The sequence below is a fragment of the Choloepus didactylus genome, chromosome 8 (genome assembly GCF_015220235.1).
Source record: "Choloepus didactylus isolate mChoDid1 chromosome 8, mChoDid1.pri, whole genome shotgun sequence".
Taxonomy (NCBI): domain Eukaryota; kingdom Metazoa; phylum Chordata; class Mammalia; order Pilosa; family Megalonychidae; genus Choloepus; species Choloepus didactylus.
The window spans coordinates 15,566,831-15,587,859 of record NC_051314.1 but is presented as its reverse complement, the minus strand read 5'-3'; the positions used below and the strand labels follow the sequence as shown (position 1 = coordinate 15,587,859).

The 21,029-nt window shown below is 52.5% G+C and overlaps 1 protein-coding gene across 2 annotated transcripts in view; it reads right to left on the bottom strand.

Annotated features, from left to right (window-relative positions):
* Window positions 1-21,029, bottom strand: part of TMEM184B (transmembrane protein 184B) — a 49,004-nt gene that overhangs the window by 6,225 nt on the left and 21,750 nt on the right. For both annotated transcript variants that reach the window (XM_037846101.1, XM_037846102.1), the window contains exons 2-6: window positions 18,670-18,918; window positions 17,553-17,718; window positions 5,886-5,976; window positions 5,376-5,451; window positions 652-743 (exon numbers count right to left, since the gene is read on the bottom strand). In XM_037846101.1, coding sequence (XP_037702029.1) covers window positions 652-743; window positions 5,376-5,451; window positions 5,886-5,976; window positions 17,553-17,718; window positions 18,670-18,861 — 617 coding nt within the window. In that variant the 5' untranslated portion in view covers window positions 18,862-18,918. The remainder of the gene's footprint in view (window positions 1-651; window positions 744-5,375; window positions 5,452-5,885; window positions 5,977-17,552; window positions 17,719-18,669; window positions 18,919-21,029) is intronic.

Genomic DNA, 21,029 nt, shown 5'->3' with positions numbered 1-21,029 from the left:
CACTCCTGTGCCCTGCCCAGTTGCCAATTCCCCATGGAGAGCACTGCTGCCCGAGAAGTGCTCAGAGAGCCAATGGCAAGGGGATGGGTGAGCAAAGCAGGTGCAATCTCTGGCCAGGGGTGTGCAGGGCGTGGGCTGCCTCTGCTTTGCTAATGGTGTGTCACGCCACCTGCCCGCAGCCCTGGTGCCTGTGCCCCTGGTGGAGGACACAGGCATGGAAGCCAGCGGTGCTGGAGGCCCAGGGCACTGGGGGTGGAGGGTCCAGCCTGACAGTCTGGAGACAGGCTCAAAGGGAGTAATACTGAGCTCAGCTCTGCTTTTGCTCCTGAACCGAGTTCCAACTCCTCTTGAGCCTCAGTTTCCTCACTTGCTCTGACAGAGCTGCTGTGAGGGTACGGGTAGTACCTGAGAAGTGCCTGCAAGGCCCTGGACACACTGTCACTATTACCGTGAAAGGGACAGATGCTGAGGGCTTGCAAACGGGTCACACTGGGCCTCCAGTAGGAGGAGCGAGGAGGCCAGGGCCATGCTCAGAGGAAGGTTACGATGTGGGACCAGTCCACAGACACCCCCTTCCCTAAGCCTGCAGGCAGATCCCCTCCCCAACTAACACTCCTCTCCAGTCCCCTTCAGCCAGGACCCACTGCTTACTCAAAGTCACCGTCCCGGTACTTGCCGAAGGCCTGGAGGATCACGGTGCTGACGGCCATTAGTGGCTTCACCACGCAGAACTGCAGGGTGGCCTGTTTGGGGCAGGAAAGGGGGGCAGGAGGTCAAGAGTGGAGGACGAGCATGCAAAATGCACAACAAGCACGTCCTCTGGGCCGGCTGGGCCTGTGCTGGATGCCAAGAACAAAGGGAAGGTCCCATGTCCTGCCCCCAAGGGAACTGTTGTCTGGAGGGGGAGGCAGAATATGTGAAAGACAGTGACACTGCAATGCAGTGTGTGAGAAGACAAGGGGTGTTTAAGGAAGGAAGAGGGGACAGGGGATGGGTGGACCAGGAGACCCGAGATCACATCAGAGAAGGCGTCACAGAGAAGGGGCCATCAGAAACCTTCCAGAAAGACAAGAGAGGGACAGGCTTCCATTCCAGGCAGAGGCTTGAGAGTCTTGAGTAGTCAAGTGCAATGGGGTCAGAGCTGATGCAGGGCAGCAGCAGGGAGAGGAGCAGGGGCAGGGTCCGAGGCCCACAGTGCCCGGGGCAAGGACAGACCCTGCTCAAAGGACTGACCACAAGGGCACAGGAGGGGGCAAGGGTTGTCGGGGGCCACCTCCTCTCAACCTCCTCGCCACTGCCCTGCTCTGGCGCCTTGCCCCATGCACTGGGCCTGGGTCTGGGCTCTGTGTGACTGGGGATGGAGGTGACATACAGGAAGATGACATGGGGAGTGGGAAGTGGTCCAGAGAACAGCGACTCTCGAGTCCTGGGGCCTGGGTTCGAGTGTCAGCCTCACCAGCTCCCAGCTGCAGTAGCTGGAGTGAGCAGTCATTTAGCCTCTGAGTGGCCGGCGTCACCCGCACCCGGGTCACAGGCTGGCTGTTGTGCGGCCTGAACATTGACTGAGCACAGCACCTCCTCGGAGGTCCCACATCTGCACGTTCAGTAGAGACCTCGGCCAGCCTGCTCAGCCTGGAAAGAATTCTTTAGCCCAGTTTTCACAAAACCCTACAGAGGCCCCAGTCAACTCCAGGGGTAACAAGTGCTCATAAAATCACAAGAATCACCATCATCTGGAAAACAAATAAACCACATAGGCTCTTGTGGTAGTGGGATGGGCAGTGAGTTTAAAATCTAATCAGCATATAAAGAAATCCTGCAGCTCAACAACAAAATGACAAACAGCCCAATTGAAAACTGGTCCAAGGACTTGAGGAGACATTTCTCCAAAGATATGCAAATAGCCAATAAGCACATCAAAAGATGCTCGATGTTGTTAGCCATGGAGGAAAGGCAAATCAAGACCACAGTGAGACAGCACTTAATTCATTCTAGCACCTGCTAGAATTTTGCTACTGTTAAAACAACGACAAACAACAACAACAACAAAAACAAAAACACGGAAAATAAGTGTTGATGAGCACGTGGAGAAACTGGAACTCGAGTGCATTGTTGGTGGGAGTGTAAAATAGTGCAGCCTCTGTGGAAAACTGATGGTTCCTTGGGAAGCTAAACACGGAATTACCCTATGAGCTGGCAATTCCACTCTTAAAAAAAGCAAGGGCTTTTTGAAAGCAAGGACTCAAACAGGTATTTGCACACCAATGTTCACAGCAGCATTATTCACAATTGCCTAAAGATAGATGCAACCCAAGTGTCCCTCAACAGATGAATGAATAAACAAAATGTGGTCCATCCATACAATGGAATATTCACTCATAAAAAGAAATGAAGTTCTGATATAACTGACAACATGAATAAACATCGAAAACACGCTAAGTGAAAGTAGCCAGACACAAAAGGACGAATACTATATGATTCCTCTTAGATGAAATATTTAGAATAAGAAAATTCATAGAAACAGAAAATAATTTAGAGGTTATAAGGGGCTGGGGGAAGGGAAAACAGGGAGTTATTTAACTATCTGGATAGAGCTTCTGTTTGGGGTGGTGTAATGGTTTGTATATGTTATGTCCCCCAGAAAAAACCATATTCTTTAATGCAATCTTGTGGGGGCAGACATATTAGTGTTGATTAGGTTGGAACCTTCTAATTGTTTCCATGGAGATGTGACCCACCCAACTGTGAGTGACACTTTTGATTAGGGTGTGACCTTGTGATTGAATGTTCCCATGGAAATGTGGCCCCGCCCACTCAGGGTGGGTCTTGATTAGTTCACTGGAGTCCTAAAAAGAGCTCACAAACAGGGGGACCTCAGAGCAACTGAGAGTGACATTTTGAAGAGGAGCTGCAGCTAAGAGAGGACAAAAAGCCCCAAGAGTAACATTTTAGAGAACGCCATTTTGAAATGCAACCTGGGAGTAAGCAGATGCCAGCCATGTGCCTTCCCAGCTAACAGAGGTTTTCCAGACGCCGTTGGCCATCCTCCACCCTATTGTCGATGCCTTATCTTGGACACTTTATGGCCTTAAGACTATAACTTTGCAACCAAATAAACCCCCTTTATAAAAGCCAATCCATGTCTGGAATTTTGCATTCTGGCAGCACTAGCAAACTGGAACAGGTGTAAAGAGGTTTAAGTAATAGAAGGTAGTGATGGTAGCAAAACATTGTGAAACTAATTAATGCAACTGAACTGTACATTTAAAAATGGTTAAAATAGCAAATTTTATGTTATATGTACGTTTTACCACAACAAAAAATCTAATCAGCAAAGCTAAACCAGTGTGGTTCAAATAGGGCAAGGACATCAGAGACAGAGAAAAGTAACCTGTTGAATCTCCAAGTTTCTGCTCCAATTGGAGACTGGAGTGAGGTCTGCAGGGGCGCCTGGGGTGGCCTGAGTGGTGGGGCTACCCCAAGCAGACGTGCAGGTGATCGGGGTTTGAGGTGAGGTGCTGCTGTCAAAAAAATCCCTCCAAACTTCCCCGATCCCACGAGCCCATCCAGAGGAAGGGGGACCAGCACCCTTGGGGGAAGAAGGAAGTGGGCTGGAAATCAAAAGAGCCCATCTGGGCAGGTTTCCAGTTTTCTCTGTGATTCAGTTTCCTTGTGATAATAATAGCAGCAGCTTGCGTTTAGTGGACTTTATGAGTCTGGCGTAGGCTGTGCTTTCCCAGGTAGGCTTACCTCATGCTCACTACAGCCCCTGAAGGAGGTGCTGTCACTCACCCCATGTTACAGATGAGGAAACCAAGGCACTGGAGCCCAAGTCTACAAGCTCCAAGCCTCCACCCAACCACTGCCCTGTGTCGGGGTCTGAATACAACCGGAGGCTCCCAAGCCAGGTTGGACATCAGAATCAGCTGGGAAGCTTTTAACCCGTACGGAGACCCAGAGCTTGTTCCAGACCTTCTAAATCAAGCCGGGTCGAAGGGCAGGAGGTAGGTGACCTGGAAACCTGTATTATTAACAAGCTCCCCAGAAGACTCAGATGTGGGGGACTGATCTCAGTGAGTTCTAAAGCCCATTTCTGTGTCTCTAGGATGAAAGTGGAGGGCTTTCTCTCTCACCACGTCATCAGGAAAGGGACAAAATAGCTTTTTTTGTTCCCTTTCTTCTTACTACCTCTCTCTGCCACCTCCAGGAGTAACGGCTGAACATCCAAGGCCACAGGGCTGAGGGAATAATTTATAACAAGACAACCCTAGCCAGTATCATGAGATCAAAACTCTGTACACAATAAAATCATCAAACAAGGCAGTGAGTCACAGCTGGGCCAGAAACCTGAACCAACTGGTAAACAATGGCTCTGAAATGCCCCACCCAGAGCCCAGGACAGTCTTAACTCTTTCTCTGCAGTCCCAGTGGTGGGATTTGGAATGCAGAAACACCACAGGAGAGGAAGATCTGGAAGCAGAACTGGAACCGAGAGTGGGTCATGGGCAGCAGTCCCTGCCCAGCACGGGGCAGAAAGCCCAGCCCCCAGTGGGCTGTGATGATGCGGCTATGGGGGGTCATCTCCCCTCATGACCACCTCTGGGGCACTGCAGGGCACTGCAGGCTGTGGAGACCCAGGGGAAGTGAAAGTGAGGTCACAAAGGCTGGGTGTGGCACCCTCAGACCCCACTTCCCAAAATAAGAGGCTCCAAGGCGGCTGCTATGTAAAATGCTTACATACGTCACTTCAGCTGTTCCTGACAAGCACCCCACGAGGGAAGAATCAGTGCACCCACTTTACAGAAGAAGAGACCAAGGTTCAGAGAGGTTATGGAACTTAGAGAGTGTGGGAATCAAACTCAGACAGTTAGATACCCAGGCCCATGCACCGAACCACACGCCACACTGCCTGCACCCCTGCGTCTCTAGGCCATGAGGTGGGGCAGCAGAGGAAACTGGAAGCTGGGCTGCCAACCGGGGAATGCGGGAAGGAATGGGAGTAACTGCAAAGGCTTGCCGGGCACTCTTCAAACTGAGGCTCTAGAATCCCCATGAGCAAGAGTCTAGGACCAGCTCCTCCTTCCAAGGCTGCATCAAACACTCCCAGGACACCCATCCCTGTACCTCTGAGCACACCCTGCTAATGTGGGTGCATTCCTAACACCCTGGGGGCAGGTGCTGGGAGCGTGGGGTGCCCCGTATTAGGAACTCCACAGGTAGAGCCACGGGTAGCTCTGTCCCAGGACCTCCTGGCCCCACAGCACCACACACCAAGACATGCACCAGAGGCAGCACAGCCTCTGCAGCTGCTGCTCCAGGGGACACACCCAGGTTCCTGGACCTAGCCCACTCCTTGGGCAGCTGAAGTAGCATACCTGTTTGCAGAACCGCAGGAATCCAATGGAATAGGTCTTTCCCCAGAGGCAGCACGTGCCATACATACAGCTGGACCTGGAAAAGAGAGGCAGGGCAGAAGGGGGTGGTAAGCAGAGAATCAGGACTCCCGAGGGGTGGGGCTGGGGATGTGGGGCTCCCTTACACCCAGGCAAGCCAGGCCGGAGCAGGGTGGGGTGGGGGCACAGATCTGGGGGCAGCCTTGAGGCCAAGCCCGAGGGAGCCACAGGGGAGGGTCGACACAGGAGGGAAGCAGGGCTACTCTTGCCCAGAGGGAGCGCACCCCCTCCAAAAAGTCTGGATGGAAAACTGCAGGAGAGAGAGCCAGAGAGGGCTTTCCAGGAGTGGAAATGAATGTGGAAGAGGCACAGTGGGTCAAGGTCACGGGCAAGAGATGGTCTGTGTGTCCAGCTGACAACAGAACAGCTCAAAAAATGCCAGGCTCGGGAACTGGGGTGCAGTGTGGGGTTCCAGGGAGACTTCATACTCACTCAATGGGCTTCCCTCTGATCTCAGACATGATGGAACTTTCTCCTCCAAGGTATTCATAGCACAGGCTCAGGAAATTATAGATGACCAAGGCTGTGAAAAGAACATCCAGAGAAAACCACCTGAACCAAAAGAATGGGTAAATAGATGGTGCAATTATAAAAGGCCATGAAAGTGAGCAAGTCACAGCCGCATGGTGACAGCTGAACCTCACAGACCTGATGCTGTGCCAAAGAAATCGGTAGAAAGAATACTCATGCTGATGTTCCATTTACAAGTTCAAAAGCAGACAAAGCTATACTACACTGCCTAGGGATGAGCACATGCACTGGCGGTAAAACCATAAAGAAAAGCAAGGAAGTGACGGCCATAAAATTCAGGGGTGTGCAGGGAGGCTGGGGGAGAGTGGGACAGAGATGGGCCCACGGGCTTCGGAGGGCTAGCAGCGTGCTAGGTCTCAGGGTGGCCAAGTGGGCACAAGCTTGATGGGTATTTATTGAGCAGTACATACATGTTTTATGCACTTTTCTGTTTGTGTGTTACAGATCACAATTTAAAAACAGAACGACAACAAAACATTCTCCAGCAGGCTCTTGGGAGAAATTCTAAGCTTGAATGAGGTAGCAGACACCATCCATTCAACAACCTGTCGTGATATGTGTGGAATGCACAGAACCATAAGATGAAACAAAATACATAAAATATGTCCTGAATAGAGTGGAAATGGCTTAGGCAGCTCGGTCAGCTCACTGGGAATCTGCACACAGCTCCCCAAAACCAGAAAGACAAAATCTGCAACAGCAAGTGATGGCAAAGTAGAGACGATGTCAAGTGTCATTTAATAAATACAGCAATACATCGTAATCAGCCTCATGGTCAGAGGACTTCCACAGAATTGGCAATATGAAATCTGCTGCCCATAGAGTGACAGAAGTAAACAAATGTGCCAGGACTCAGGAAGCAGAAAAGGCGTGAAGAGGAAGTACGAGTGCTGCAGCAGAGGGCACACAAAAAAAAAATCAGCAACTGAGAACACGGAGAAAAGGAGACGCATCTGGTGAACGTGGGAGGCCAAGGGAAGGGTCAAACAGGGCCAGGAGATAAGGTCAAGGAGCCACCAGGTGCCCTGCAGTCGGAGGGCTTCTCATCTGCTCAGCACCCCCCCCACCACATCCCGCAAGGCTCCCTGGAGCCGGCTGGAAGCAACCCATTGGCTTGTCCCTCAAGGTCTCGTGGGATTTGGTCCCTGCCAGCCCCCTGCACGCTTCCTATCCCAGCATCATTAAATGCCGCTCTTACCCTCGGAGCAGGGTGTTGCACCCTCTGTGCTTTGCGCTTGCAGAGCCCACTGCCTGCAGCAGCACTCACCACCCCGACCCCGGCAGCTGCCCACCGAACTCCTGGACCCCTTCACACCCAGTCAGTTACCCCCACTGAGATGGCTCGGCGACTACCATAGAGCTGGGTGCTTTCCCCTCTGTGCAGTCACCTTCCGTCACTTACTGTGCTGTAGTATAACGACTGCCTGGCCTCACTGCACTGTGACCCCCCGGTGCAGGGCCCACCTCTTACCCACTCTGTCCCCAGAACGCCAGCACAATGCTCAGCGATAACAGGTGCTCAGCAAACGTTTAACTGCCTAGCACTGAACCACATAAAACCCCAACAATACTTAGCCTTCAGTAATTCAGAAAGAAATATGTGCGGGGTGCTGTCCATCACTGACAGTTGCTCTAATTTATATATCAAGGGCTCAGTTCTCCAGCTGGGCCCCCCAGGTAGCACCCTGCATGCTCATGTCCCAGAGCACTGAGCCCACTGTGCTGGGACTGCCCTTTGACAGGCGTACAGCAGAAGGTGTGCCAGGTGGCTGTGTCACTGACAGATGGGCCTCAGTTTCCTTGTCTGTTAAACACAGACAACAGGAGCACCTGCCTAGCTGGGTGGCTATGAGGTTTTGGTGAGTATGCAAAAAGCTCAGCAGAGTGACTGGCGCTCGGGGGCGAGCCTGAGTGCTGGCTGTCACTGCCTTTACTGTCCACCTGCCTGCCTCATGGGCAGAGGCATGGCCATGTATGGAGGCAGCTCAGTACGTCTGGTGACTGCAGGAATCTCCACTGACCACCTGCTCACTCTTCACTGACAAGAACTTTGGGGCATCTGACAGAAGGGAAGGTCAACCCAAATCTGATGTCAGCCTGCCAATAACCTTTGTCTGAAGGCAGTGGCCTGGATGTCTGCGACACTCCCAAGCTGGGTCCAGCCATGTTGTGGTAGATGGTATATCAGAGATGGCCACGCTGAGAGGTGGGGTTCTCGTCCCCAACCTTTGTATCTGGGTGGACCTGTGACAATTGCTGCAGTGATGCTGTTTGAAATCTGGGTGAGGTTAGAAAAGGCAAATACGGCTTCTGCTGGGTTCTTCCTCTCCTGGGAGGCAGCCCAAGCAAGTCCACATGGAGAAGCCACGCATGGAGAGGAACCCAGGCCCTAGCTGCCAGCCAGCGCCAACCACCAGCACCGGGAGTGAACAGCCTTCAGAGGGTCCCTGCCCCAGCCTCCGAGTTCCCCGGCTGAAGCCTAGACACCAGAGCAGAGAAAAACTATCCCTCTATGCCCTGTCCAAATTCCAGGCCTACAGCAGCCATGAACAAAATAAACGTCTGTTTTACACCACCAGGCCTCAGGGTAATTATTTACCCTGCCATAGGAAGTAGGATATAGAAAACCACTGCTGAAGTTTCCACCACATGTTACGCTCTCTCACACCTCCAAGCTGTGGCACATTCTGGCCCCTCTGCTGGGAACAACCTGGTTACATTCCAGAATGTGACCCAGTGGAGAAGTCACCTCCTCCTTGGTGCCCTCCTCTGTTCTGCCACCATCTTCACTTCATGCGCGACGGAGTTTTGAGATGGCCTGTCTGATTCTTCCATTACAAGAGGCAGCATAAAGCAGGAGCAAAGAGCCACGGCCTCTGGAGCCAGGCTGTCGGCGGGGGGTGACCATGGCTCCACCATTTCAGAGCTGTTGGCTTTAGGCAAGTTCCTTAAGTTCTCTGTGTCTGTTTCCTCTAGGAGCAATAGCTCCGTCCTCGTGGGGTTGCGGTGAGGACTGGGGAGTGAACAGATAATGCCTTGGATAAGGCTGAGCTCACAACAAGCAGGGTTTAGCGTGTGGCCTGGAGTTTGCTCTACGGCTTGTTACCTATAGTTTTTCTAGGCAACCTGCAATGGCTATCAGAGGACCTGGCACTTATATATGCTCAATAAACCCTGAAGGAAGGAAGGGCCGGGCATGGACCACGAAAGTGGGCTCTCCACTGCGGGTGAGTGGCTCTGAGCACTGGGCTCAGAGAGGAGGGGCAGGCGGCTGCAGCATAGACCTGCAGCTCAAGCTCACCCGTTCCTAGGCGATCCCCAAGTGATCCCAGGTGATCCCCAAGGTAATCAGTGTTTGGGTCGCCAAAGACAAAGCCTTCGAGAGACATCGCAGGGGCCGAGGCTCATCAGCCCCCTCGGTCCGGAACCGCCCTCCCACGCAAGGCGTCCCTGCGATCCACTCACTGAGAAGAATTTAGCACTTAAGCTCACATCCTTTTTCTGTGGCAACAAACGTCAGCATATCCTGAATTCCATGGTTGAGCCATCTACCCCTATCCATCTATCTCTGCAGACTGCTAAGGGGCTCAACTGGTCAGAATCGTCACATTTCATCAGCCTCTTTCAGTTCAAGATTCTTGACCTTTTAAGGTGCTCTGGGGCCAGCCAGTCTGTAAAATACCAATTTGCTGACAATTTCCTTTAAAGAATCATTAGTGAGTCAATAGTGCATCCTCAGAGAAGACAGAGAAGACATCTCCTCAGACATGACTCAACCATCCCGAACCAAGCCCCAGTGACCATCTGGCAAATCGATCCACCCTCCTAGGAAATTACAGAGCCACACAAAACGCTACCCTAACATCCCAGCAATGGTATCTAAAATAGAAAGTTCTACACACACACCTAGAAACAAACACAAAGACAGCTGCTTGGACAAAAGGAGAGCAGGGGCAGGGGTCTCAGCTGGTGGGCTTGTCACCTGGCCACACTCCTCACCCCGGTACCTGTCCTCTGCAGAGCCCCCAGAGACAGAAGATGATCTGTGTCTCCCCAGACAGTCATGACAGCCTGTGTGCCAGGCTCTGTGCTAGGCCCCACGGGACCTGCAGACCAGGCCCTCCAGTCTAGAGAGGGGCACAACGGGCCCAGTCTCCCCGGGCCTGGACAGCCAGGCACATGGAACTTTCTGCTCCATCCTAGGCACCATGTCTTAAGTGAACTGGAGACAAATGCACAGAACCAGGAGGGAAGAACTGGGATGGAGACAAAATGAGGACATCAGGGGTCACTAGGCTCACAAAAGTGAAGATCCACTTTGTCCACAGGGCCAGGAAGGACCCACATGGTCCCAGGGGTAGACCCCAGAAGGACTTCGGCTTAACGTAAGAAAAATTTCTAACAAGCATGGAAAGATGGCCTCGGAAAGCAGTGAGCTCCCGGACAGTAGACTTGGGCAACCAGATGCTGGGAAGCCTCTCAAGAGCACAGCATAAAGGGGGTCTGAGTCGCACGGGACTTTACAGGTTCCCTCCAACTCTAAGACACAAGGCTTGCTTTCCTCACTGGCAGCTTCTCTAACCCAAAGCTGCCTGGACAGGAAGTTGGAGCCCAAGAGACTGCTCTCCACCCAGCCTCTCCTCCAGTGGGCCCCCCAGAACCCACAGCTCCAAGGGACTTTGCTCAGGGGAAAGAGGAACCACTAAGAAGCATCCTCTGCCAGCAGCTCCAGGGCCAGGCATCCTCACGAGTTCCTGGCTGCAGGTGAGGCAGACACATACATCTGTTCACCTAATAAATATCACCGGGCACCTCCTGGGTGCCCAGGAGCACTGAACGCAGAGCCTCAATGACCCTGGGCACACCAGGCCATGCAAGGCTCGCTCACCCCATCAACTTCAGCACTAAAGCTGGCCTTGTGGCCTCGCGCCCACTTTACTACTCAGAAACACTCTGGTTATCTGAAAAGACTGGGCACATTCTGTATTTCAGATAACTGGCTGAAGGGTCTGTTCAATTCAATTTTGACTTCATTAAAATTAATTTTAAACTTTATTTTAAGCACCCTGGACAGAAATCTCCACATCCTTTCCCCCTCTTCCAGTGGCTGGTGATCACGGCAGACAGCAACTGGCATGATGTGCTACAACCACAGGGGGCAGATCACGTGCGCCCACGTCAATGCCCCAGACTCCGGAGCTGCCCCAGCTGACAGTTCTCTCCTCCCACGTGGCTTTTCTGTCTTTGCTGACCCTGCCTTTTGCCACTTTTCCCCACCTCACATGCCTTTTCTGACCTCCCTCCGGTTCTGGTTTCTTCTGAATGTCTTTTTTCCCTGACCAATTAGCTCTCGTAACTCCTGGCTCTACCTGTCAGTCTGGGAGTTCTGTGAGCAGCCAGCCGGCCTCTCGGTGTTTGTGTCCCCATATCCGAGGCCCTCAGCTGTGTTCATCCTGCGGTGCTCCCTCTACCTGTGAGATACTTCACTTTGGGCCAGATTCCAGGGAGCTGAAACTGCGTGAATGAAGCATCACTCCCTAATTGTTTTTTTCAAGCATGTAAAATCTGTTTCCTTAACAAGAGTACCTTTTTAGGGGAGGAACTTCCCCATACTCCATTCCCCATGCCCGGCACAGAGAATGCCCGGGATTCAGAGACCCAGGTGTGAGTCTGGCCTCTGGCAATGACCATCTGGGCAATCGGGAGCAAGCTACTCAGGCTGCTTAAATGTTTGGTTTTTATTTTCACATCTGTAAAATGAGAATGATAATATACACTCCACCAGGTAACTGGGAGGTGAGAATGAGCTAACAGTGATGAAAAACATTTGGTAAAACTGTGAAGTTGCCATGCAAACATTATTAACAAAACAGCAGCTGCATAAAGCATTGGGGAAGCTGGGCTCCCTCCTCGGAACTCCGAGGCGCCCTCCTGCCCCTCTGATCATGGGGACTTAAGTGCGTCTTCTCTCCTCCGGAGAGGCTGGTGAGCTCCCCAGGGCTGCCCTGGTCACTTTATGAGCTACCCATCACCCCGAGCACAACGGAACACTACATGCAGTCAGTCAAAAATCTCAAATCTCAACATGGCGCTAGTGGACTGTTACTTTCAAGAGAGGCTGAAATGGCTCTACCCTCAAGGAACTTGGCAGTGGTGAAGGACTTGTAGAAAATATAGCGATTAAATCTGAATCAGAAGGGTGAGATGTCCCCTCACATTCCTTCTCCTGCTCTGTGCCCATAATTTGGGTGCCCAGCTTTATTTCCCAGGCAGATGAGAAAACAGTCCTCTGGGGAAACAGGCCAAGCGTCAGAAAGCTTTCATGTGGTGCCTGCCCCCACCCACTGCACAAAAATGGCAGAGGAAATGCCTGTGTTGTACCACCCAGTTGGGAAGCCCAGCAGATTGAAGCCCCATTTTAAAAAATAAAAAACGGCCAAGGATACTAAACTTTTGAAGAGAGCTTTAACACTAAGGTCAAAGATCAAAGCAAACAAGTGGCTGAAAGGAACTCAGAGGATAAGGAGATAACACAGGGAATGGAAGAAAATTGTCATTAACATCACCAGAGAAAGAGGAAGAGATACTCTATCCAATAGCAAGAACAAAGGGCTATTTAAAAAACAAAACAAAACAAGGAAGAGCTCCTGACATTCTTTTTTTTTTTTTATCATCATTTTATTGAGATATATTCACATACCACGCAGTCATACAAAACAAATCATACTTTCGATTGTTTACAGTACCATTACATAGTTGTACATTCATCACCTAAATCAATCCCTGACACCTTCATTAGCACACACACAAAAATAACAAGAATAATAATTAGAGTGAAAAAGAGCAATTGAAGTAAAAAAGAACACTGGGTACCTTTGTTTGTTTGTTTGTTTCCTTCCCCTATTTTTCTACTCATCCATCCATAAACTAGACAAAGTGGAGTGTGGTCCTTATGGCTTTCCCAATCCCACTGTCACCCCTCATAAGCTACATTTTTATACAACTGTCTTCGAGATTCATGGGTTCTGGGTTGTAGTTTGATAGTTTCAGGTATCCACCACCAGCTACCCCAATTCTTTAGAACCTAAAAAGGGTTGTCTAAAGTGTGTGTGAGAGTGCCCACCAGAGTGACCTCTCGGCTCCTTTTGGAATCTCTCTGCCACTGAAGCTTATTTCATTTCCTTTCACATCCCCCTTTTGGTCAAGAAGATGTTCTCCGTCCCACGATGCCGGGTCTACATTCCTCCCCGGGAGTCATATTCTACGTTGCCAGGGAGATTCACTCCCCTGGGTGTCTGATCCCACGTAGGGGGGAGGGCAGTGATTTCACCTTTCAAGTTGGCTTAGCCAGAGAGAGAGGGCCACATCTGAGCAACAAAGAGGCATTCAGGAGGAGACTCTTAGGCACAAATATAGGGAGGCCTAGCCTCTCCTTTGCAGCAACCGTCCTGACATTCTTAATATGATAAAGGTAATAAAACATTCACTAGAAAGTACAAAGGTAAAAAATTAAAAAAATCCAAGGCTCAGTGCAGAAGTGCAACAGTCAACTAACAGGAATGCCAGAAAGGGAAAAAAGGAAACAAGTAGAGGGGAAGAAATTATCAGAGAAACATCGAAGAGAATTTCCGTGAACCCAGGGACCTGAGCATCCATGCTGAAAGGGCCCACCAGGGGCCCAGCCCAATGAATGAAATCCCACCCCCTGGGAGATTTCAGAACACTGGGGATAAAGATGAGATCCTAAAAGTGAGAGGAAAAGCTGGGAACATACACAGGAGTTAGGAATTAGACTTCCTGAGAACTCTGGGAGCTGAACGACAGTCACATGCAATGACACACTACAGGTACTTTCAGACAATTTTCACATTTCAAAAGACAGAACTGCCCTGCATCTCTCTTCTCAGGAAACTCCTGGAAGGTACACACTTCAATCAAAAAGAGAGAGGAGACCATGGAGGAGCAAGAAGTGGCATCCAGGGAGCAGGTGAAGCAGCACCAGGAAGCAAATCGAATTCTCAGGATGCTGGGGGGTGAGAGACCCAGGCAGCACTTGAGCACCAAGGCCTCGAATGCAGCCCGTCCAGACTAGAGCAAGACGACAAGGGCTCCAGAAGGAGCATCACCGGGGGAAAAGAGCACTAAGAGATTAACTGAGCGGTGTAACAGTGCTGAGAGGTTTTGTGTTTTTCAGCTTTTTTCTTTGTAATTCAACTGAAGCAATTGGTACTAAATTTCTGATAGGTACACAGGAAACTGAGCAATCTGAAAAACAAGAAACCACAGAAAAAAAAGGTTGCACAAAAAAAAGGAAATGTAATCTCAAGAACTTGATAAGGCTCAGCTCTGAGCAACGTTTTCAGAGATATAATAATGCAAACACTGAATACAGACTTAGGAAAAAACCATGACACAACCACCTTGAAAAGATGAGAGAAAAATAAATGCACGTGCATGTGTTTATAGGGATGGGGAAGTAAGATACCTAAATCAAAACTTTCCATAGTAGAAAGTCACTGTGTAAAACTGAAAAAGCAAAAAACTGTATGAGCTTATTTTTATGGTCATTCTAGGAAAAAAAAAAAATAGTTTAAAGGTTGACAGTGACTGCCTGTGGGAGCAGGGAAGTCGGGGCAGTTTTGTTTCAGACCACGTGCACATATTACTTCAGTAACGGTAAAAATTTTAAGCGTTTTTGTGTGTTTGTTTGAAGCAGAATTTTGTTAAAAAGAAAAGCAAGTGCTTGGGAAAGGCCGGCACAGCCTGGCTCTAAGTCGGCTCTCGGGGTGGGCTGGCTGCATCTGAAACGCGAGCTCTCGGCCCCAGGGATCCCCTCCGAAGGCAAACCCTTGCTGAGTCCTGCTTGCCCTCCCGTGGGCTGGGGCCCTGAAGAGGAAGGGGCAACACCCCATCCCCAACTTCTGCAGGGACAGGGCCGTGGACAGCTGTCAGCACTTCTAGCTCAAAGAAGGCCTGGAGACAGAGTGCTGGAACGGGCAAGGTAGGGCCAAGCCACGGCCTCAGATGCCAAAAGCTGGGCGGCTCTGGGACAGCCTCAACTTCCCAGCAGCTGCTGTTCTGTTTGTAAACTCCCTCGGAGAGGCCAGGCCGAGGGAGTAACAGCGTTGCTAGGAGATGTGTTTCACAGACTTCCGGTGAGGACCTTTACATGGAGGCTAGGAGGAGGTGGGGACAGGCGGGGCCTGAACAAAGAGGCCTCTGGAGTGGGGACGCCCGCCTACCACCTGCTGCTGTCTCTCAGGGAGGGACACAGGCTCCCCTGGTTGTGACCAACCCCTTCTGCCATTTTAGGGCCCCAAAGAGAAGGGATTCTGCACCTGCCCTTCGTCATCCCAGGAGAGGCTCCCCTAGAGACAGGCATGCCCCCCGGCAGGGAACGGCTTTTTGCTTCTGAAGGAACGTGGGGGGCAGAGGTTGCTCCTGGGCACCCTCACGAGGCGGGCAGCTGAATGGAAAAGGATTCATAGCATCCTCCTTCCTGAAACCCACCCTTCAATGCCTAGAGGTTCCTGGGGGACCCTGCTGCTTCCATTATCAGGAACATCAGATAGTAGCACCTGGTCCAGCCATGAGCAGGTCCCACCGAGCCTCGGTGTCCTCGCCTGGAAGAGCCAGCAGCCTGGAGGAGGGGGGCTGGGAATCCAATGAGGCCCCATGTGGAGGAATGAAAGGCCCATAGCAGGCGCTGAATAAAGTCCCTCATTCATTCAAAAACTGCAGAGTGCACACCTGCCGTGCAACTGGCTCTGTCCAGGCATGGGACACACACAGTTCCTGCTTTCATGGAGCTAAGAGTGCTCAGGAAGACGGATGCTGCATACAGTGCGAGGCTGTGGAGGACATGGCCGGCCTCTCTGAGGAAGTGACATGGGAGCCAAGGCTGAGGAGGAGCCGGCCAAGCACACAGCGGGAGAGGAGCTTTCCAGGCCCTGGGGAAATGGCCCTTGCCAGGACATAAGGGATGTGCTCAAGACAGAAGGGAGGACAGTGTGGCTGTGGTGGAGGCCCAGGGAGATGCAGGGGACAGGAGGGGCGGGATGAGTGTGCGGCGGTGACATCCTCCGTTCCCTTCCCACGTCCAGAGGCTGAGACTGTGTCCTCTGAGTCCTCAGGGGTTCACAAGGTTCAAAGAGGGACAGGAAGAGGGGCTCCCAGTTCCTGGGGGGCAAGCATGCTGCCCCCTGACATCCATGAAGCCCTGGGACAGGGGGAAGCCCTCCAGGACAGGGAGGTCACTTCACCCAAACCAGCAGCACAGGCCCAGGGAGGAACAAGAAAGCGGCCCGGAGAGGAAGGTGGGCTTCAGAGCGGGCACCCAGAGGTACGTGAAGGCGAGTTCTGGGAGGGAGAGTCAAGGTCCCCTCGCCATCCCTGATGGCCTGTTCAGGTGAGGCCTGGGCTTCACTGGCCAGTGACCTGTCTTGGGGTTTCTGGCATCTCCCTCTTTGACCCACCCTCCACCCCGAGATTTTTCTAACCTGCAATTTCCAGTCACATCAGATTTTTCTGTATCAACAGTAAAAAATAAAACCGAAATTTCTCTGTAAGACCTGTTTCTGTCTCCCATCCCTGCCTCTGGTAGGATCTCTCCGTCCGGCCACTGACCTCTCCTCTGGCCCTGGCCAGCCCCCCAGCACAGCCCCCCGGCCACCGCCCGGCGTGGCCTGCTCGCATGTCCCCTTGTCCTGTGCATTAGGTCCCCTCTGCCCGGAATGGATGCTTGTCTCCAGCCTCCGCCTGACAAATGCCAACTCATTCTTTAAGTTTCAGTTCCACCATCCTCTCCTCCCTGAAGCCAGGCAGCCAGGCCTCCATCAGAGCGGCTCCCTGTTCCTCTGTGCGGGGGCTCCTCAGGCGTGCACACGCTCCCAGAGGGCAGGGGCGGGGCTGGCTTCACCCCTTTGCAGCCCAAAGCCTGGCGCATAGCCTGGCATGCAGCTGGAACTCAATACGGGAGAGAGGGATGTTTCTACTCCATACACGAGAACCGAGGCCCCCACAAGGAAGCAAGTCTCCCTCCTGGGCAGCACAACAGAGCACCTCAGGGGACAAGCTCTCAGAATTAAGACACCTAGGGATGGAGGCCTAGTCTGACCCCTGGCTTATCCTGGGATAAGCCCCTTACACTTCTGACCTTGGTTTCTATCTATAAACAAACCATTTACTTGCTGCCCCATCCCCCGTGAGAGATGCCAGGACTGAAAAATCAGACACAAGGGGGAGGCCTGCTTCCAGGTATCTGTGAAGGTATGCTGGGATTCGCCCATGGCAAAGCGCATCTCATCACAGGTGAGACGACTACCTGTGGGCTGCTACCTGTCGATCTGGGCCTGGATGGAACTGAAGTGGGTAAAGATGTGAGGGGCAGATCAAAACAGGTCCTCCTGAAGCCCTGAGACCCCTCCAGGAGGAAGTCAGGGAGAAGGGCTTCTGGCTCCCAGAGGCCAGCAGAAGAGGGAAGGGTGTGCAGCCCACCAGGTGATGCCAGGGCACCAGGCCCACCCGCTCCCCTGTGCCCCTCGTGCCCAGCCCACGCCCCACGCTCACCCTCATAGCAGTCACGCACGGTGCCAAAGTACACGTAGTACTGGTCGTTGGTGAAGAAGAGGAGGCTGAGCCAGGAGTCGAAGGCGTAGATGGGCACAATGAAGAGGATGCGGACGATGTAGCGCTGCTCGTTGGGGCAGCTGTAGCAACGCAGGTGCATGTAGATCTGTGGGCAGAGGAGGGGGCCCACGTCAGGCCCTCACAGCCCCCACGTTACCCAGCCCGTCTCCCCTCTGCTCCGTGGAGGAGGAGCCTGGCAGAGGGAAGGAGTCGCATTTTAACTTCTAGCTGTGCCACTGACTAGCTCTTTGAGCTCATGGCCAAGCCTCGGTGTCCTCTCCCGTAAAATGTGGATAGAATTTCCATCCTAAGGCTGTTTATGTTCACGCACAAAGGGTGTGCATAAAGCCTGAAGAGCTCATGGAAGTGGAGCCTAAACTCCAGCCCTTACAGATACAGGTGGCTGTGACCTCAGGATGAGACCAGGGGGATCCCAATGCACAGCCAGCCTGAGCCCCACCGGTGTGTGGCATGGAGGAGGCCCTGAACCAACATGTGCTCCTCCCCTTTCGTCCCTGCCTTCCTGACAGCCTGGCATCGTGGGGGTTTTACTGCAACTGCACTGAGCTAAGTCACGGTGTTGGGGCTGTAGCTGGCCATGTCCCGTCTCCTAATTTATGGTGTAGGGGAGAGGCCGACAGAGGAACCCCGACTTCTCTGAAATGTGGAAGCACTTCCTGGCTGAGTGGCCACAGGTCAGTGACATCCTCTTCCTCGGCCTTTTCCCATCTGTTAAACAGAGGCAGCACTGCCCGCCTCACTGGGAAATTGGGAAAATGAAATGACACTTCTGGATCAAGGAAGATAAATATCCAGTGTGGCTTCCCCCCACTTCCCTCCCCATCAGACGTGTAACCTTGAAGCTGCAAGATCCGGGAGCCACAGAGTAGAACCCGACCTGCACTGGGCTACGAGAAATCAACTTCTAGCGAGTTACGACCCTGAGATTCAGGGTTTATTACTGCAGCCTCACCTCACCTTGCCTCACTAATACTTCTGGGGCTGTCCAGAGGGTCCAGGGGTTCCCTGGCTCAGGGCTCCCGGGTGGCCTGGGTACCTGGTGGCAGGTGATGAGCAGGGCCGTCCACACGAAGACACCCGAGATGGCCTGGGCGGCGGTGGTCATCAGGAACACGGGCTGCTCCATGGCCGTGGGGCTGCCCTCGGGGACGGCCGAGACGCTGGGGGAGGCTGCTGCGGTCGTGGGCAAGGCTGGGTCCGGGGCCAGTACAGCCCCCCTCACCGTCATGGTGTCGGCGGCAGGGGCTTCCCTGAGAGGCACCCTCGAAGCAAGCGACGCACCAGCCTAGAGAGAGGAGAGCGCAGTGTTAGCCCGTCCCCAGGGGGAGTGGCAGGCTTGGTAAAAATTGCCCAGGTCTCGACATCCACCTTCTAGATGCATCCAGACTCTGACCACGTGTCACCCCAGCCTTCATTCTGGGCCTTACCAACATCACCCATCACCGCAGATTAATGCACCGAGCTCCTGCCCAGTCTCTTGTCTCTCCGCACCTGCCCTTGCCCTGCTGTCCCTCTGCAGGCCATGTGCCTTGCCCCAACACTTCCTTTGGGCCTCAGCCCTGACCACCCACTCGTCCCTAACAACCCCTTAGGTGCTCCTGACGCGTTTCCCCCCTTTACTTTTCTCTAGGGCACTTACTAGCATCCGGCTGACTGTCTGCTACTCACATATTTGTTTGTTATCTGCCCCCAACACTGGAATGCAAGCTCTGCTCTGTTCACTATGCCTCCCCAGCACCAGGGGATTCAATAAATCCCTGCTGAACGTGTGCATATTTACACAAGCACTTTAGCAAAATCATTTTGTTGCTGAGGTCCCCTCCTCAAAGGGCTCCCATTTTTCCTTTGACACATCCCCCAGTTCCCTGAATGACTGACGCCTGTTCCCCGCCATCCAAACCTGGTGTCTTGGACTCGGCAGCTCTTCCCTACTCTGGGCGCCTTTGGGGTGCTCCCCTTGAATGCAACACAGGCATCCCCCTGCCTAGAAACCTGCCTGTGCATGGGCTCCAGTCAGATCCCTCTACCCAAGCCGCACGCTCCACTGCCACGTGCAGTGCACAGCCCGCCCGGGCTCAGGCCCGAGCCTCCGGAGACCACACACTCTTTGCAGCAAAACCACATGCCCAGCACTGAGCCCAGCGTCCAGGTCACTGATAATGCTTCTTTGTTTTTCTATTTTCCCCCTCTTTATTTCAAAAAGAATTTGAAGACCCTTATGGATATGCAATGAATAAAATAAAGGATTGAGGCAACTGGTATCAAGGAGAAGTTATGCTGGGAAAGTAAAGCCCGGGCCAACAGGACACGGGGGGCCACAGGGGCCACGGAGGGATGCAGGCGGGACATAGGCAGGAGGCAGGGGGTACACAGAAGGAACGTGGGGGAATGTAGGGAGGACACGGGGGCATGCGGGCAGGACACAGGTGGGCATCGGGTTCCATTCGGTGCCCCAGGCGGGCTCTCATTCTGGCCCTAAGCTTCCTCCTGGCTGGTGATGACCTCAGGGCCCGTGGAACAAAGAAGTGATTTCACATGGAAAAGTGACCCAGATGCTGTCCCATAAAGAACTACTGTCAGGGTTCTCTTCTGAAGTTTACAGACAGGAGCCAACGTGAGACCAGAGGCCGGAACCACTTTCAGAAAGAAAGGTGGCACCATCAGGATCCCCTGAGAATGTGCCCCAGGGAGGGCCAGACACCTGCTCTCCCCAGGGCCCTTGCAGAGGCGTCCCTGTCAGTGCTGCCACCTGTTGACAGGCTGATAAACGTCCCCATGGCGAACGACCTGGAGGACTGTGCCCAAATCCCCGATTCTGGAAGCACAGGAAACACAGCCAGAGGGGCGTGTGACATGCCAACGAACGGGACAGTCTGCAAAGAGTTCACGTGAAGCAGATGGTGTGGACACTGCAGGAAGGGCCCTGGCCGGAGCCTGAATCTCAGCTCCACCACCAGCTAGTGTGCACTCCCCAGAGGGCTGCCGGGCCCCACTCCTCTCCAATCTCTCCGGTATCCTCCACCACCACCTACACCACGTCTGCTCTTAGGTACATGTTTCTGCCCCACCAGAGACCTGTACATGTCTATTTTCCTATAGAAGTAAATAATCGCTAGAAGAATAAATGATCTAGAGCTGAATCTAGATTTAAAAACTCAAAAATGGAGAAGGCATCTATATAAAGAAATTCAAAAATGGAGAAGGTGTCTATATAAAGCCTGGTGGCAAGCTCTGAAAAAGAGACACAGTGACAAGTCTATTAATAGCTCCTGTTAAGTATGGCTGCAAAACTGAAAACCAGTGCCAAAAATAATTCTTGAAGAAAAGAAGATGCAGTTGTAAATCATCATCTTAGTCTAGCATCCCAAATTATATGAATAAACACAGGGAATTGTT